At 37.7% G+C, this 19,983-nt stretch overlaps 1 protein-coding gene across 4 annotated transcripts in view; it reads right to left on the minus strand.

Annotated features, from left to right (window-relative positions):
* The window catches only part of SLIT3 (slit guidance ligand 3), a 543,690-nt gene that overhangs the window by 161,473 nt on the left and 362,234 nt on the right, over window positions 1-19,983 (minus strand). For all 4 annotated transcript variants that reach the window (XM_075509986.1, XM_075509985.1, XM_075509988.1 and 1 more), the window contains 2 exons: window positions 10,264-10,335; window positions 4,108-4,179 (listed from right to left, as the gene is read on the minus strand). In XM_075509986.1, coding sequence (XP_075366101.1) covers window positions 4,108-4,179; window positions 10,264-10,335 — 144 coding nt within the window. The remainder of the gene's footprint in view (window positions 1-4,107; window positions 4,180-10,263; window positions 10,336-19,983) is intronic.

The following is a 19,983-nucleotide window of genomic DNA, read 5'->3' on the forward strand; positions in this document are numbered from 1 at the left end:
AAAGAAGTATTGGATGGCAAGACTAATCCCTCCAACACAAAAGCCATGGCTAAATTACCACAGCTCACTTACATCTGTGCTGCTTACTGTTTTTTTAGATTCAAACCATTCTAATTATTTGTTTCTCATCTTAGATATTTCATATGGTCCCAAGTACTGCAGCATCACTACATCTCACAGCCTTCAATGTATACACCCTTCTATCATCTCTTTGAGACAGAGAAATACTTCCACTTTTTCAAGAGGGGAGACTTTGGTATAGACAAGCAGTTTATTTGTCCAACAGCTGTCACTGAAATTATGCAACATAACTTCTTCCTCCCAAATCCCACAGTAGCATCTTTAAGACTAAAGACCCTTCTTCCCAGGCCTTGATCCACAACACCTTCCATTCTCCACAATGGCTTTATAGCAAGATCTCCACAACTCTGTCCTCTCAAAACCAGAGGCTGGATCTTACTGTATCTTCAGTTTTGTCCATAAACAGGTTTGAAGTTTGGTTAATATCACAAATATGCTAAGGATATAAGCCCTAGTGCCTAAATATTGAAAGGGAACCTCAGACACTGTAACAGAATAAATCCACAGAACATACAGACCCAGAGCTGACCAGTGACTCACAGTGCCACCTGCATGTGACACAACAAGGGGAAAGGCAAAAGCCAGAAAACTCTGGGAAGAAGAAAAAAACATTCTTGAAGAATTATTCCTGTTCCTTAGTTGTTGTCACAACCAGGAAAAAAAGAGAAGTTATGTACATGCCCAATTATTTCTAAGAAAAACGGAGTAGAAATTCCTTATTCCACACAGCCGTTATGAATAGGGAACAAAATCCCACCAAAAAATGGGCACGGAGAAAACAATTTTTTTTCCTGTGTGTGAGGAATGGAGAAGTCTTGAGTCCTTACAAGAACAAGCTTGCCTTTCTTTTGCTAAATGCAGAGAAAACCTAAGGTAGAAATGGCTTATTTGAAGTGTTAATATTTTGTGACCTGTTTGACTTCCATAGGTGGATTTCTTGTTAGTGAAAATATATATATTTAAAATAAAAACTTATGACCTGCTAGCATATGGATCACTTAGCACTATAAAAAGATTTAAGCTTTATACATTTTAGGGGAAACTGCTTCTGTAATAAACATTCCTGTGTTTTGAAAACTGCAATACACCATATTTTCTTCCATCTCTACACAGGTACAATAGGTGGAGTACTCTGAGAAACAGTTCTGCCTGGAAACACTAACCTAAGTTATCTTCAGAAGAAAGTAGAGTAGTAACCTACTATATATAGGCCTCCATTAGCCAGCTAGACTAACAACATTGCCTGTCTTCCAGGTAAGCACTTTCACTCTCTTAGACCCATAGGGAGCACTGCAATTGCATGCAAGCAGGGAGTAAAGGGAGGAGCAGAAAATGGGAATAATGCAGGGGGAAGAAAAGCAAGGATTTTAGGTAGTAAAGCAGTACTTCATTTTTAATGGAACAAAGTTGCTTACTTTCATTTGTGCATTAATATTTTCCCCTCCTTTACTCTTTTTTTAACTCAGCTAGCTGAAAAGTCCAGCTGCTCTGTGCATAGATTAAACCTCAATGGTGTCTCATTAAAATGTATGCCACCAATCACATTTGACTTACATATATGAAAAATAAAAGTTACTCTCAGCTGAGCTGAAGCATTGTATGCACAGCAACGTTCCTTCAGGGCACGCAGCTGACTAAAGTTATTGAGGCCTCAGGCACAAAAAAGACTGGGCCGCTTAAAAGAGAAAACACCAGTAAGCAAACTGTCTTACTTCATTTCTACCTCCTTGTTCTTTCCCCTTCAGCAGTTTCATTGGGAGGGCTGGCACTTCAAAGGAGTCATCTTCTCTTGCACTTACTTGTCTTTCTGCGATTGGCAGAACTGGACTGGTGGCTATAGCAGAGATCAGACGAAAGAAGATCCTCTGCTTCTTAGAAGTAGAAACCTGGGGGAGGTTTCTTCAGAGAAACCCAGATTCTGCAGAACAGCAGATAATCTTGCTGCATAAAGATATCTAGGGCTCAGAAACTGAAACAACTACAGAAGTGACCAGCAGGGAAGAACCTGCCAGAGGTCTGGGTGACAGGTCATGAAAGATCAGGGAACTAACTCTTGCCTATCAGCCATAGGGAAAACATTTGCAAGACCTACCTGCAATGAACAGCAAGAGTAAAACCTTTCAAAAGAAAGCAAAAGCCAATGGCAAGCACAACGGACAACTGAACCTAGAGGAGGAGGCTGACAATTTCAAGGCAGGAGTCAATACTGTCCTAGAAACCAGTCTGCCAAAGAGAGGAGAAACAGACTGTGTTATAACAGCTTTGTGTGGCTGCGGTAGAAGGAAACTGAGGCAGAGACAAACACTGAACAAAGGAAAGACTGCTCAGAGGCAGTTCCCTTACTATAGCCCTTTCTGTGCTGTGTCTCATCTCTCTGCCATCTCTCTTCCCCCTTGTAACCTCCTAGCATTAACTTAAGTACTATTTTACCCACTTGGACATAAACATATTTAAACATCATTTACTTAATATATCGTTTTGGATGACTGGGCAGAGAATACAGTCGTTTCACTTGCTTCTGTGTGCAAGTCAAAACAATACAAATTCCTGTCCAGTTTATATTCTCATTTCCTCACTGTCCACTCTGATGCATTCTGTCCCACTTCTGAGGCCACCTGGGGATATCTGATTTAGCTATAGCTAAGGCTGAATACCTTCTGAGTTGGGAAGTTAACCCCAGTAGAAATGTCTTGCTGGTCCAGCTTGCTCCTAGCCAGGAGGTTTGCCAAGTCCAGAAAGCTGTAGCATTGCAGCATCAGCAGTAGTTTCATACTAAGCCAAAACTGTAGTGTTCAGTAAATGTCATTGTCTTACTGAATCGTTTCCAGACAGCATTGAGGGATTTGACCATTTCCAGAGCATGTTGAATAACACCGCCCTAACTATTCAAAAAAGGCTAGCAACACTTAATATATATTTCTGGCATTTTCCCAGCTGGATTCAGGGCACAAAAAAAGGCCCATCCTTCTGCTTTCTGGCTCAGAAGTTTACTGCAACATATAAGTTTAGTACTGAATAACCTTCTAATATTAGCACTAGTCAACAAGTTATATAGGTTGTTAGAATTATCCAGTATTCAGAGAATAAAATTATGGCAGCTTTTAGAAATAAACTACACTCTTAAAAAAATCAAACTGTGTTATATGAATATTAATGAGCTAAATGTTTTAAAACAGTCTTTAAAATTAACGCAGGTAAATATCATTCCTGTTGAGCTTGCAACTCTTCTCTCAACCTGGGGCTCTTTCTAACCCTCTATTCTAGTTCATTCTTCATATGCAGCTTCTGACCTTGTATTGCTCCTTTTACCCATTAAAACCTCCACTGTTTTAATAGTGCTGTGGGTAGCTAGGTTGAAATATAGTTGCATTTAAATTCAACTTGTTGCTTGGTTTCTGTGTTCTATAAAGAGAAACAAATGGTTGTCAAGAGATCCTACCTTCCTTTTATCTTCAGTATGAAGTCATATTTTAGTCCCTTTCTAGCTTAATAAAGTAGTAATTACAGCAAAGAAATATAAACATTTTCTTAAGAGCTTAGGTTCTTCCCTAACTAGCTTGAAAAAAAGCCAAAAAACAAATAAACCAAAAAACTCAGAAGAGAGTGCAATCTCAGTTCTTTAATACAGAAGAAAAATTCAGTATGGAAGTATTTCCCCTACCTCCTCCCTGATTAATATCACCAAACAGTGCCTGAGCTATGATGAGGTTTTTTTGTGCCATGATGAGTTGGGAGGCATGGATTAGCCTGCAAGTGCACATGTACAGTAGATCAAATAATGCATTGATTTGAAGAAGTGAACAAGTCAGCGACCTTGGGTGTGTTCATCTATAAAGGAACTTACTAGAGATGTGTAAACAGTTCCTCCTTCATGACCAATTTTTCATTTACAAAAGATCAGATGTTTCATGCAAGCTGGCAATTATACACAGAAACATAAGTTCTCCCAGACAGCACATTATCATTTTTATTTCTCTTACATGCAAGCTCTCCCCAAATGCCCATTCAGTTCTATTTTCTACTTACAATGAAATGAGAGATTTCAAGCCTTTGAATGCATCAGGCGCAATGTCAGATATTTGATTCTTGCTGATGTCTCTGTAAAGAGGAGGGAGGATTAAAAAAAAATTTGTAAACAGGAATTTGATGAAAATATTTTAGCTGTAGTTTATTGGAAGAATATACTTGATACAAAACCAGAACTAAAAGATCATATTACCTCAGGTAGGACACAGATAGGCAAATTCCAGGAATGATCAGAAAACATCAGTCAGTACGACAGGCCATAGCCTCAATAAATTGGCAGCTCCCCTGTTAATAAGGTCTTTCATTTTATGGACTTCAAAGCAAAGAGTTTTATGAAGAGCTTTGAAGAACAACAGTGAGGTAACCCATTGAATAAAAACAGTTGATAAAACCATCTTAACAACTATTAATAATGGAGATCACATTGTGACTCTGTGGGGTGGCCCTCAAGCATGAGGAGCAGCCTGTGACAAAGCATAAAGGTTGTCTGAATGTTTAAATGCAGGCATGGAAAGCTAGCTTTATAACAGTACAGAAGATCATATTTTGATTATAAGTGAAATGATAGATAAGGTGAGGTTCTAAGGTAGCTGGAAAGTGCTGGCTGGACATGCATTAAGGAAGACGGTGGGATTAATGGTGTCAGCATGGTGTAGGCACCAGGGGAATGGCTTCTGAGGCAGCAAGCCTGTTTGTCTAAGAGAAGAAACCTTGTGGTGAATGAGATGCAAAGATGAACATATTCATAAATACCAGAAACATGTAGTATAGTCAAACAAAATTCCCATCAAAACCCTAGGAAATTCCACTAAGGGTTAGTCTCAATTTATATGAAACAGTATCAGTAATTCTTAGGATGATAAAATTCTTCTGAAGTAAAACTTTTGCCACACCATCTCTGTTTAATACCAATGGGAAAGAGGATGGGAAACAGACTACCCAGCCCCTGATCCCAAAGCAGACACCAGTGTCACTGAGGAGTTCGGCACCATACCAGTGATGTTTGGTTTTTAATGGCCTAGAGAAAACAAGCAGCGCAAAATGCTACCATGACCTTGATCTGGTGAGGCAGGTGAGAAGAGGGTCGACAGAGCACTGGCAGGTCTGCCTAGAGTTTTCAGACACTAGGGAAAGCCTTCAGGCTTCTGAATGGAAACTGTGGACCTTTGAAGCCAGCAGCACTGTGGGGAACACCTAGCACGTTGCAGACCCTGTCAGGGAGCCCCAGCAAGATTCCACCCTTTCAGCTATGATGTGAGTGGAATTCAGTTATAGCCTGCTGTCATTTTCAAGGGAAAGTATGTTCCTGGTTTGGAAAACACCCTTCAATTTTAATCATAACCAACCAAGTACACAAAGATAAATATAGACTAAGCCACAATTTCTTTATACATGGAGCCAAACTTACTACACTTGGGACCCAGATGCTCAGAACTGGGTGCCTTATCATGACTGTCACTGCAATCCAATCTTTCTGTCAATCAGTTCAACCAGGTGCTTAGCTACAGGCATAACTTTCAGCCACCTCGTTGCATTCACTGACAGTTGGTATCAGCTTGTATCAGTAGTATCAAATCTTTTCACGGATAGCTGAAGCTGGAGTAATACAGTATTTCACATACATCTTCACTGTTATTTCCACTGGGGCACATGCTAAGGATCCCAGTCAGACTCTAAATAAACATCACTTGAACAATAACTTAGGAATCAGAAAGTAAGAAGGTTTTGCATTCTATATATGTTTTGAGCTACAAATTCTGTTGGTTAAAAATTTAATGGAGTCCTCTAACTGTTTTGAAATCTAGCCACAGAAAGTGAGATTTTCTTTGGTTCTTTTATAGGGTTTGGTTCTTTTATAAGGCTCATGAAACAACTGCTCTGCAATCTACTGATGTTTTCTATTACAACATCCTGCCTACAAGGACAGCATTCAGTGAAGGTTTCTGGTTCTTCAGGTCAACTCACAGCAGCCAATTTTGTGACAGTGAAAGTAGGAATATTTATTTTTACACAGGTTTTTGTGAAACTTGTTTAGACTGTCTGGTAGCATTTGCTACTTTTTATCTAGTAATTCTTATGTAAGCAGAAGTCTGATGTGAATCTGTGCTATCTATTTATTGAGGAACATATTAAAACCTATTACAATGACATGAAATCATGAGTTTGCTGAACAATGACAAGCATCTGAAAAGGGGCATCTATAGTTTTTGAAACAAGTATTTCAGCACTATTTTATTGATTTCCTACATTTCAACATTTCCATCCTTTCTCTCTCCCCATGTCCGGATGCTAATGAGTGTATAACTAACAGTGCCTGAATGTGCATAAGTGCCATGCTGGGTGATGACACTCACTCACTTCATGCAGATGCACTACAATCAGCATTAGAAGATAATTAGACACATTATTTCCTTTCCATTAGAGCCCAAGCTCCACTGCTGTTGGATAAGGAGGCTCCATCTCCTTCTGACTTGACTGAGGTGAAGGGATTCAATTATGTCCTTGTACTTTTGTTCCCTTCCTTTGGTCTGCTTTGGTAAGATCATCCCATTCTGTGCTTGATTTACATCAAGACAAAGAGATATGGGTTTTTCTAACCTGCACAACTAAGTCAATTGAGATCACATAAGGCTCATTTTCATAGTTTAGGGTATCTCTGAATCCCTCAGTGGAAATGTGGCTCTTCAGCTGGAAATGTAATAAACTTATCAGGACTCCACCCAGGCAGGGAATACATCAGTCACCTCATACTAGTCTCCCTGCACCTCTGACAGCACAGTAGAAATCTTCTTTCAAAAGGTTGTTGAACACACCTTGGAGGGTGGCTGTGCTCAGTTACCAATTAGGGACATAAATTGTTTTTGACTTTGCACCAGGGGAGCAAGGATACTCTGTGAGTCACTGTATAACATATGACTGTATGGCTTAAATGTCTTTACTGTAAAAGGTTTTGAAACAAAACAGATTTATTTTTAGATGCAGCCAAATGCAAAACTATTAATAGCATTGGATGAATATTCTCTTTGTTGACTAACATTATTAGAAACAGATTACTTGATTATCTCTAACATGTAAAATGGACTGCTCTCATTTGACAAGAGTACTCGGCAAAAATCCATGTCATATATGGTTTAGTTTTTAGAAGCTGCTTAACAAAAGTAGCAACACCACAGAGCTACTGGGAAGACTGTGAAATCTCAATGTGTTTTCTGCTAATATATGATAAAATTAATTTAACAACATGAAACGCCACTACAAGCATCAGAGCTAGAGAGGTACAACCACATCTTTCAAAGTGGCTCTATGTACTTGGCTCTTAGTCTTGTGCTACAAACTGGTTAGTTAAAAGCCTCAGAAAAGCAAAGACAAAATGGGAGGTAATACCATAAACTTTGGAACGCGTAGGCTAGAAGTTACAGAACTATGGTACAAGCACAACTGCTACGTAAATGAATTCAAAATGGCATGTCTGGGCTTGGATACTTCATGCAATAATGACAACAACTTCTGTCTCTGGAGATGGGATGTATCTCCTTCAAGCCCCTCAAACCTCTTCTAAAGCCCTTGAATAATTGAGCAGAGAGCTAGGACCTGTTACATTCACCCCAAAATCAGGGGAACCATCATCCCAGATTATATAATTCAACTGCATATTTGAATCCTACAGGTGCCAAATCTTCCTTCTGAGACAGATACATTTAGCTTCACGTAATTAATTGTGTGAGAATATGATGAAGTCCAAGACACAAAAGATTTCAGCTCCTTGGCTAAAACCCAGTCACCAAAATAACTCTCCCATCCTGGAAGCTATTGAAGAGACATTCTAAATAGCAAACTTCAGCTAGATGCAAATATAACACTTGAATTAATATACATACTACATCTGCTAGCATCTTGACCTATTAATATCAAGTCATATAAAGATTATCTTGGACAACTGCCTCTTACCTAAAAATTAATCTCAGTTATCCAATTATTTAAGAAAAGGAAACTGCATAATCTTGCAGGAAATACTCAGTAAACAATCAAAATACTGAGACTGCAGCAAGTGAGTAGGCTATTATCCCTAACATTCTTGCATATTTATTAACGAGAAGGAGAAAAATACAATACAATTCACAATGTTATGCTAATACTATCCTCTGAATTATATAAAATATTATTAAAAATAATAATTAATAACAACAACAATAATAACAATAATGTTCTTAATTTGTACCCTGGGTAGTGCATCAATTAATTAAATCAATAATCTTCATGCTATCGCGCTGCTCATTGAAATCAAAGTGACAGAAATTAAGAAAGGCTGATGACTTCAGTGATATCGAACATGTCATTCCTCTATATGGAAGAGGATGGATAATTCTTTTGTTTTAAGAGGTAGTCTTTTGACCAAAGTATATTTTTGTTTTAACAATACTGGGAATCTTGCACACTGAAAAGATGATGTCAATAATCTCTTCAAATAGTGGAACAAATGTCCTCAATTAAACTTTATGTAATAACAGTGATGCCCAGTTTAGAGCCTCACTGTCCAGCAGAAATAAAACTCTAACAAGGAGACAGGTCAATAACCAAATGACAAAACATTGTGTTTGTTATGGGACGTTCTGCAGCCTAACTATCTATACCAAATTCTTCCACAAAATGCTGTCATGTTAACTAAGCTTTGATACAGATCATCTGGCACAGTAACTTATTATTTAACTATGAGTTCAGATCTCAATGAGTATGCCAATTATACTCCAGAAAGCTCTTAACACAACTAGCTAATGGAATTCTGCTGTGAAATTCTAACATTAATCATTTCACATAGTAAGTGCCGCATTGGGTTGAGCAGCTAGTCAAGTTAAAGAACATTTTTTTGGTCAACTCCCATAAAACTAGAGTTCACCAGTCATGAAAAATGAGAGGACAGTAAAACATTGCCAAAATCTAAAATTAGTCATACCTCAGAAAGAACTAAGTAGTGAATTTAATAATGAAAAACTTACAAGTTAGGTCACTGAAAAGGGATCCATCATTTTTCACTGAAATTACCGTCTTGCTATCTAATACAGTACTTCTTTAAAAATACATACAGCTATATTGAAAGTAAGACAGAAGAATAGAGACTCTATAAGATTGATGATTTGACCTGTTAAATATTAAGATCCATATTTACAGCTCTTCAGCTCTAGGAACTTGGTAAGTTTGGACTGGCAAACACAGTAATTTTACCCTTAAATCCAAAGGTACAGCACAAGCTCATTTCAGTTTCCAAAAGCATTAGCTATCTGATAATGCAGTGTCTTCTGTGAAATGAGCTGACATTTCTGTGAAATGACCAGTAAGTATTGTTCACATCAGAAAACAAGAACTGTAAAGGCACCTTTTTATCAGTCTTAGCACTGAGCTACAAAGCCTGAATGACTTCTGGAAGTTACTGGTGCAGTGGTACCCATCAACATCTTAATACTATAGTGAAGTGGGAGTAACTTGTTTTACCATTGTCTGTATCATTGTACTACTGTCACAACATCTCTCATACATCACTTAAAAGACCAACCAGGGGGAGTGCCCTGGTTATCTGCATGACAGTGCTGCTGAAAATCAGAATTATTTTTTTTTAATTCAAAGAGAAAACACAAGAGCTAATAAGAAAAGAATTGTCTGGGTATCTACTGGTGATTAAGAAATAGAGAAAACAAGCTCCAGCAGGTTTCTTTGTTTTCTTCTAAACAGTCAAACCATTTCAGCATCATGACATTGAATGCACTACAAAAAAATCCTAACTACTCTGCAAGAACATGCACTCCTGCTATAACTGGGGTCAACTAAATTGAAGTGGTGCAAGCAGATACCAGAATGAATGAGAGAAAAAAATAGAACTTAAAATCTTTTCTGAGGAAGCAGATTTGAAGTTTGAACAGACCAACAACTAATTAGCTCACATCATTTATAATAGGAAGTGAAATTAAGCATTATTAAGGATTTCATGCACTGTTAGGCATCCTGAACCAAATTCCATTGTTGCTTACACTTTGAAGAGATTATTTGTGCAATCCCCAGTGATTTCAACATAGAAATTGCCGATATGTTTCTAAAATAAAGACACTGAACTTGAAGCTAGAAGATTCATGATTGCTTTTGCGTGTTGGGCTTATTAAAACTTACATTCTCTTAAGCTTCTTGTACTGGGTAAAAGCTCCAGGGGGAATGATTTTGATGAGGTTTTGTTCCAAACGTCTGAAAACAAACAAAGCAATATACATGTTAACTACACAATTATAGGACAGGAATAACATTAAACATGATAACAAATTCTTATATAAATATAAAAGAATTTTATAGAGTTTTTATGCAGAACAAATTTTTCTTTTGAAAGCCACTAAATGGAGAAAATACTGAGAAAATAACTTCAAAAACAAAATCATCTCACTGATTACACTAAATCTGTATAGAAAAAAGTCACAGGTATAGAAACTGCGTCTTTAAAGCTCATGCAATTAATAAAAAATAGTAGGTATATTTTATTACTACTTAATCAAAGTTAAGGTAGAAAACACAGATGCTTTCCTTGACCAGCTGTTGTAGATAGAACATAGCTATCTAAACTAAAAGCTATGCTGTGTTGTGACAGCTTAATAAGCAGATTAATAATACTATCAGAGTGACTCAGGAGCACCAATCTGTGGGAACATGCTGAAAAACAAAGTGGAATTCACTGCAATATGAATCCAGATTTTTAGGAGGGGCGGGAGAGTCTATGTTAAAGCAGAGCAAAAAAGGACTGTATCTTCCTATTTTAACTACCAAATAGTGAAGGTGTTCTAAAATATGGTCCAGACTACAAGAAAATGCTGTTGTTTTTATTTCTGAGACTTGGTTTGAAAGAAGTATTCTTTATGAAGTATCATAAATGAATGTATCACTAACATAAAATGTAAGCAACTTTAAGATACCGCATACAGTAACCACTAAGATTAATTCTGTTCCTTCCCAGAAGTATTTTCAAGTCTTTGTCAGCAAGTTCCCCAAATTCCTGCTAAAAGGACTGTCTTCTCCTCAGATGAACTCTAAATATTAATCTCAATTAGAAATGTAAAAGTAGATCCCCATACAACAAATTCAAATGACCATGGCAGCTAAAATTCTATAATCAAGAGTTGGAACTGAAGGCAAAATTTGATTTTGCCTATTCCTTACTTATTATTCAAATTGTTGTGTATTTTTTCCAAAACTGTCATTAAATGAAACAGTTTTAATAGCAAAAATCTGTGGTTGGAAATGGTTTAGAATTGAAATACAAAAACATACTGGAATGATGGAATGAATCACTCTCGTAATTTAGAGCTGCTGCAGCAATGCAGGGGGAGAAAAAATTTTCAAACCAGGAATGGAGATAAAATGAGATGCAGGGAGAAGTAAAACATGGTTTTTAAAGGACTTGGGAATAACATAGAGAAAATGTGTAAGGCCCATCAGCCCTCTATGGCATAGCGTATCCTTCCGCTGATCTGTACTTTTAATAGACAAAAGAAAAATCCCCTTGAAAATAAGATATTTTGCCAGCTCAGTTATACTCTAAGAAGCTATTTAAGTCATGAATATTGTGATACTTGCACAGTCAACTTGTACAGTTAATGTGCATGCACTCTTTTATTTCTGTAGCAGTCTATTTTAAAGGTTGTGATCAGAGTTAATTCTATTCCTTGTTTTGTGATTTGAATTAGTGTCTGAGATTTCCCTTCCAGTTGGTCTAAATATAACGTGCTTCATTTCTGGCAAGTCCACAGTGAAATGCAAATTGCTGTAAGCTTCAGCACGCTACTATTGTTGGGTGTTTGTCACCAGAATTAGCAGTACACATACTCTTCCCATAAAGGCTTTTTGTCAGCTTGCCAGTTTGGTGTTTAACTCCTCCCAAGTATTTCTATGCAGACACTTCTAGGAACAAGAGAGGCCCATGCCTGTCCAATTCCCTTGCCTTATGAATGGAAATTGGGGGTTCACACATGCTGCACATAGACTCAGCATAGCAGTCCTTACAGGGAAACTCAAATATAGTGTTGAGGGGAAACATGGCCCCTTTTTATAATCACTTAAAATTCCAAGGAAATTTTAGTGACTCAAGGGTGGAAATATACACAGAAATTTTGCCCCCAAAGGGCAAAAAAAGCCAGAATTGGAATAGCCACAGATCCCGAGTAATAAGAAAAAATGAAATTTCTAGAAAAGGTGGAGAGGAATACAGAAAAAGAGTTGTTTGAGAGAGCTACCTTCTAAAGCAGTACTGAATTCTTCCCCCTTTCCTACAAAATTTGCAGCAGATGGCCTGTACAGAAATAGATGGACAAGGCTGTTGTCATCTGCTGCTATAGTGTCACCTTAGCACTTTACATTTTTTTATTGTATGAAGCTCTTTGTAAATGAAGGACTAAAGACTACACATAACACATTATGCTTAGTGCACTACATTTTGCAGATGCTACCAGAGAAGCAACAAGCTGTACCGTGTATTCTCATCAGGGTGTGTTTGCAGGTGGATTCCAACTTGTGCACAAAATGCAGCTGATCTTGGAGTATTAAATAAAGTGCAGCATTAAATAAGCAGGTATTTTAAAAGTATGAAGCACTAATCTGACTTCCATTTATTTTTTTCATAAATGCATGTTATAGATTGGCAGGCGTAGGATGAAAAACACAATGCAGTTACCCAACTAAAATAGTAGAAAACAAATTATTTGTATTAATACTTTGTGCTTTCACCTCATCTGAGCTCATAAATGACATGTGAAGGACAGTAGAGGATTAAAAATCTCTAGGAAACACTAGGTTTTGAGAGAAGGGGTGTTGGCAATTTCAAGGTGACGAAGGCTTAATTATAAACCAGTGTTATTCATGATATAATGGGAAGCTGCTGCTAGAGGTGCCATCTTTCAAATAAAGTGAAAAACAGAGTTCTTACCTAGTGTTGTAATTTTTTTCTCAAAAAAGTTAAAAGCTAATTTAAATTTTACAGCCACATTTTATTTCAGAGAAAATTGCCTAGTTTACCTAGAACATGACCTCTGGAAAACTGTATTTTTCATGGTCTAACCCTGCATACTATGAAGTGCTGTTATACACTATAAAACCACCTGTGCTAGTGCAAAGGAACATTGGTGAGTTCATTTTTTTTGTGTATCACCAGAATATACTACAAAATAATTTTACAACACATTTGAGAACTCTGTACAAGAGACAGTCCTAAAAGGCTAAATTTTGATCATTTGAACAACTATCCCCCACATTTAAGATTTCTTACAACTCAATAAAACTTTCCTTGATTTTCCTCTGGTATATCATAATAAGATCTATTTAAAAGACTTCACAAGTAGAATTCAAAAAGCTATTAAAATAAATTGGCCATGTTCAAACCTCTCAGGGGCTTTTGTTCCTCCTTTCAGTTACCCATTTCACTGTGCCATGTCGCCTGCTGCCAGCTGTATCGCTTAGATGAATTGAAGCATATCTCCCCCCTTCTGACACGCAGCAATGCTCTGTCTGCCTCTCGAAGCTTTATTTTAGAGTCTTTGACAACAACATCAAAGGACAAGAACAATTTCCTTTCTCTTCTCTAACATATTATCAGACATTGGAAAGTATGAGGGCCCAATGGATTCAGATGCATTTTTCTTGCAATAACATGATGTTAGATAGGATAAAGTCCTCCTTCTTCCCACTCTCTTTAAATGACTTTGCAGCAATGAGAGCAAAAAGTAAACATATTGGAGAAAAAAAAACCAAACAAAACAAATGGGGAAACTATGCAGTTAAATATGAAAAACTATCCCAGAGTAAAGAATAGGCACTCAAATTCCCATGCTAATCCATCTCAAAGTTCACTGAGGTGCAAATCTTTTCATCACCTCCTCATCTGGCGCCTGTACTGCTCACACCCCGGATGGCAAAACACAAAGGATAAAAAACTCTGCCTAATGCTGCCTTCGCAGAGCCAGCTCACACTCTCAGGAGTGACGAAGGCATTTGTCTTCAAGAGTGATTCCCCCTGCAGAGTGGGGGAGACAGACGTATTAATTTGGGCCTTAACTATCTCTCTTTCATTGAGGGAAAGAAAGAATTTGTTATTTGGGTCTCTAATGGAGCAGTTTGCTAGCAATTTTCCCATTTCAAACACTGTCTCAGCTGCTAATGTGTAATGTTTTGTCAAGCTTACCTACCCATAACATAGACAAATTACTAGCTTGGAGAAAAAGAGAGAGGGAGTGAAGCATCAGTACTGATAATTCTTAGCTGTCAGATGAATAGAGCCTACAAATGAGACAGCCATGCTCTATTAACAGTGCCACCGAGCTCTTGCCTGAGATGTGTCAGAAAAGTCCCTCTGCATTGGACAGTCATAAACTTCCCTGCTGGGAGAGAGAGAAAGACAGTGAATGAGCCAGACTGCTCTGGATCACATCGCTCTGCTCCCAGCGCCGGGGCTCTTTCTTCAGCGCTCTTGCTTGAATCACTCAGGCAGCCAATAGCCAAAAGCAATCTCCGAGGCAGAGAAAGTGTAAGATGAGATTAGCGTGCAGCAGTAACCTGTAGCACACTCATGTCTGGCAGGGTGCATGCAACCTGCGTGAAGGTTGTTGGGAAGAGCAAAGCCCTTGCTTTTCTCCTGCCCTATAAGCAGGGATTTGCAGGGAGCTGGTTAAGGACTGCTTGGGGGAAATAAGTAGCATGTGCATCCCCCACAGTGACAAAGCCCAGGGCTGGGGAGAACCATTTGTATTAGGAAGGAGGAAACTTCTAGAGCACGTAACAATCAAGAGAGAGACTGTTGCTCCTCGCCAAGGAGTGAGAACTGGCTTATAAAAGCTGCTTGGACCATTATCTTACATTTACCTCATATTTTGGACTTACATATCTTGTTGTACATTTTGGACTCTGGCGAAGAAAAGTCCACAGATATATTTTCAGTATTTAAGAAGAATAAATCATACTTAAAATCTGGTCTTCTTACTACAAATATGGGCTAGATCTGATCCCTGTCCTGACCCCTATTTTGCCTCTTCATTTGAAATATAAGCTTTATTCCTACCATGCACAACAGGTTCAGGTAGCTGCACCCAAAGACAGCCCTGGATAGGAGGCACCTTTGTTGGGAAGGAAGGAATCCCGTCAGAACCTGTGGCTTATTCTGCAGTGAAAAACGTAGAAGCCGCGGTCATCGCCCTTTACACCACAGCACTGCAGCACTGCACAGGGCACTTCTCTGCAAAGTGCAAGGCAAAAAACCTGCAGTCCTGTTGCTTCAGAAAGTGTTTATGGACCTATATTACCAAGGAACAGCCTTTTTGTGGTCTCTCACCCCTCAGTTCTCTGACAGATAGAAAACAAAGTGCTTTGGGATGGCAGGACATTCAGCATTTTAAATATCTGTGCTTACTACTTGTTTTAACAGACAGCTAAAGCCTTCAATCTCTACATCAGCCAAAGACTCCACCACCACTATAAAAACCCTAAACACATATGGTTCTCGAAGACTTTTATACTGCTGCCTTTCATCACAATACCTGAATGACTTCCAAATAAAATTATTAATATGTATTATAAATCCTTCTCATGGAGTCTGCCTTAGGAACTGGAGAGCTAAGAGCCAGTAAACTGTCTGCCTATATTAACAGAAGGTGACAACTAGAGTTTCCCTTCGTATTCCAACGTTTGGTGTTGATTTTCAGGGTCTAGCTGTCGAGCTCCTGCTATAGCTTTAAAAAGGACTGCTTCTTAACTATTCACCTACGGGCAGATCTTCAACAGACAAAATCCTATCAAGAATGAAGTGACTCTTCAACATAAATCTACCTAGGAAGCTACATAGATAATTCTGCTCACCAAAAGACATCTTTCAGAATGAAACCAGATGTTTTGATATGTTCCCTGATACCACGGTGTTCATCTAAAAGTAGTGCTAGTGATATTGGATCTTCTGACATACCACAGTGAATTTAGTTTAAGCTGACACAACTCTGTAGTTGAGCAGTTGGTCAGGTACCTACTGGTAAATGCTGAATTTGTAATGGCACTCACATTATGAATCCACCAGCTCTGTTGTGGTATGTTAATTTTGCATCAAATGTGGTACAGACAAACAGGAAGACACCAGAGAAATCTATAGACTGGTATTTTGCAAAACAGTTTTTGACATAACACCAATGTCTCTATCAATATAAACAGCCAGAATGCAGTAGTATACTGCCAAACCTCAAGGTTTCTCCATTTACCGCCATTATACTCCACATTCCTGGGTGGAATTTTTGGCCCTTCTCATCACCTTTCATTGTTATTTCTCCTGTCAGTCTCATTCATTTATTTTCCTTGATCCATCCTTGGAGTGAGGCTGCGGGCATCCACCGAGCATGCTGCTGGTGCCTGAGCTCCCTCTCACTGCAATGCCACAATTACATGAACTGTTTGTGGGTTGTGCCCAGATTTAAAAGCAGGGACTTCAGGTGAGCTCCCCTGTGAGCCTTCATCAGTGGGTACGATCAGTGAGGATGTTAAAGGTTAAACAGAAGCTGGTTTAGGGTAGAATTAAAATAATGTCTCCCCACTCTTATTCTAGACTAGACAGAGATAATTTCCCATCTCAGTAGACTTTATTGGGTCACATGGACTTGGGATCGGAGTTTGCAGGAAGAATTTTACTTGTATACACACATGTGGCTGTGAACACAAATCCAGGAAAGAGAGAGTCATTAGGTTGGAGAGATTCGGCAATTTCCAACTCCCTGCTGCTGAAATGCAGCCCAATCGCGTACTTCATTCAACCAGCATGCATGTGTTCATGCATGTTTGTGTTTCCGAGATGCTGTGGTGTGGCAAACACAGCAGAAACACAGATCCCACTACCGGATTTTTGTGACACCCAGTGATTCCAGTTCAGAAGGCTCCAGGGAGACCAGCCCGCAGGGTGCTCATAGAGCATGAGGTTCTCGCATTCACTCCAGCAACGCAGCATCTGTTCTGAGGCTGACTCAACCTTAGACATCTGCTGAGCACTTTTTGTTGTTATGTTTTGGATTGGATTTTTTGGGGTTTGTTTTAGGTTTTGTGTTGTTTTGTTTGGGTTGGTTTGTTTGTTTGTTTTTGGGGTGGTTTGGGGGTTTTTTTGTTTTTTTTTTTTGTTTGTTTGTTTGTTTTTTTAATCTGAAGCTTGAAGTCTATACTTGGGAGACACATGGTTTCTACAGTGCCTACTGGGAAGCAATAGTTGGCCTACAGTTACATTTCATAAATGTAAATAAGTAGGAATGGCTTTTAACAACCCAGACTCATAATGTTTGCTTTACTGAGAGTAAGTTTTTGTTCCGTTAGGTCCCAGAAAGACTAACCCCTTAACAAGTCACATTGCTATTTCATTATTACTTTAGTAGGTCAGTCCTGCCCACCCTCTATTGACTTCAAATTACTTCCAAAAACTTCCAGCCCAGATCACTTTCCAAGTTTTCTAACAATGCAATAACTAGCTCAGGGATCTGAGGATTTCAAGTTGGTTTGCATTATATTTGTCAAGTTGTAACACAAAAATATATTTTTAGACTTAGTGGAAATGGAAGTAGTAAACTGAGAGAAAGGAAAAAAAGTAATCGTTTAATCTATAATCTAACTTATTGTGAAGAGCTCCGTACATTCTGTAACATCTATTTTTAGTACACATTTACAAATACTGACAAGGAAAAGGTAAAACTCAAGAAATAAGTAGGAAAATTAACTAGCTTTCTGGTAGTTGAAGTTCTGCCACCTGTAATATTTTGTCAACAGAACAGATTCTGTCATTTGAATACAAACATTCCTCAAACCCTTTGTTCTTTACATAATTTTTAAAAATCAAAATAAACAGAAGAACACATGTAAGTCAAAAGACAATTAGTGTTTCATGCAGTAAAAAATCTGATTAGCATATTTTATTTCAAAGTTATGGTTTTATGCTCCCTATTTTATTTTCTGTGATTCCTTCTACACCTTCATAATCAGCTTTCAGGATATATATACTCCTTATATGTTACAATCTCTTCATTTTGCTTGGCAAAACAGGAGCTTTTGAGTGAAATTTGTATTAGATAAAAAAGATATACATCTTTTTTTCATACCATTCATTTTCATTAATAAGGCTAAATTTATGTTCCTGCTGGACTGAAGTGGTGTCTCTGGAAAAAAAAGAACACACACAAAAAAACCCCAAACCAGAAAAACCAACAACCCCAAACTTACAAACCTTGTAAGGTTACTAACTCCTACACAGCTTGCCTGAGTAAAATTCATCTGCATGTACTTTTTCTTTTTTTTTTTAAGAAATCTCACAATTATAAAGAGAAGAAGGTAAGAGATGATACAGCCAAAATGAAAATTATCATGTGTATGAAATCTAGATTTATCAAAACAAAAACTACTTCTTATGCCTATAGATGACATTATTTACACTTCATTTTACAAATAAAAGTAAAGATGTAAGAAATAAATCCTGCCTCGATCTTACAGCAGAAACTCCCTGCCATTACTGCTTGTTTCTAAAACTGTGAAATATACCTTCCTGTTTTCCTTACTCCATCTCAGCACAGAAAACACCTTTATTCTTAACATTTCCCATATATTTATATTTTCTCTACCGACTCTCAATCTAAAATATTTTCTTTATTATTTCTTTATTATTTTTGTGTCTTGCCCTCATAGAATAGAAGATTTTCTACATAATTTTGGCCTGACTACAGAAACTTCTTTTTTTATATGGAATGCAAGGAGTGAATGACACAGTTTGTCTAGTGAGATCCAGAAAATAGTAGTCAAATTTGACATGTGAAGCTGTCCAGAGCCAATTTACAGCAGTGAGTGAAAATCATATTATATGATTCAACTACAGGAGCCAACCTGATTCCCTAGCCAGAGAACTTGCCACCAGAGGCAATTATGGAACATTTATTACAGTGTTCAAAAATACTGTGCTGGTTTCAGCCACAGTATTTACTGGAAGCCTGGGAAAATTATTGTACTTTTCTTTTAGGAGGAAGAACAATGTTAAATGCAGAACTGTCATTCCTCTATCCCCAAAGTTTATAGTTTCTACACACTTATATTCTTGAAAAAAGAAAAAACTCTTGCCTTTAAGAAGCTGAGAACTTCAAAGCCAATTATTAATATACGTGACATTGTTAAGATGCAGTTAATTCATAATTTATATAAGAAAGAATTAATTTTATTACAATAAATAGAGTTACCAGTGCTCAATCTTTTTATAATAGCTTTTCTGACTTTATTTTAATCAATGGAAAATTGATTTTGAATATACCAGTAACTTAAATGCCCATATTTTGTTGATCATCTTCCTCAAATCACAAAAGCTTCATCAAGATACATAACTGAAGTCCCAGCTCTCCTACATTACACACTCCTACAGGTACTGAAGAACAGAGAAGGTAATCTCTTCCCAAGACAATCACTGAAGCAACAAAAGCAACAAACTCATCTATCTACAGGTCTGTCTGCAACACTGCCCAACACAGTGGTACCCTCATGACAGCAATTGTCTAAATATTAAATTTGCCAGAAAAGCATTAATTAAAGGTGGAACAAGTAGAACATTACATTTCAAGGTGATTCTCCTGCAGAAAAGTAGGTTCATTTTCATATTGACAGAACCATAAGAAAACCAACAGTTAAGTGCATTAGATATTTCCTCAGTGCTCAAACTCTAGCATTTTTCCTAAGAGTAGAAATTATGCACCAAAATCAAGCACTACTCATACCTACAAAAATATCAGTCACCAATTCAGCTATCAATAGTGAGAATGATAAACTAAACCAACATTGAACAAGTGACTCAAAACTGACCTTAAGCCAAACCTA

The sequence above is a fragment of the Mycteria americana genome, chromosome 8 (genome assembly GCF_035582795.1).
Source record: "Mycteria americana isolate JAX WOST 10 ecotype Jacksonville Zoo and Gardens chromosome 8, USCA_MyAme_1.0, whole genome shotgun sequence".
NCBI classification, from domain to species: Eukaryota; Metazoa; Chordata; class Aves; order Ciconiiformes; family Ciconiidae; genus Mycteria; species Mycteria americana.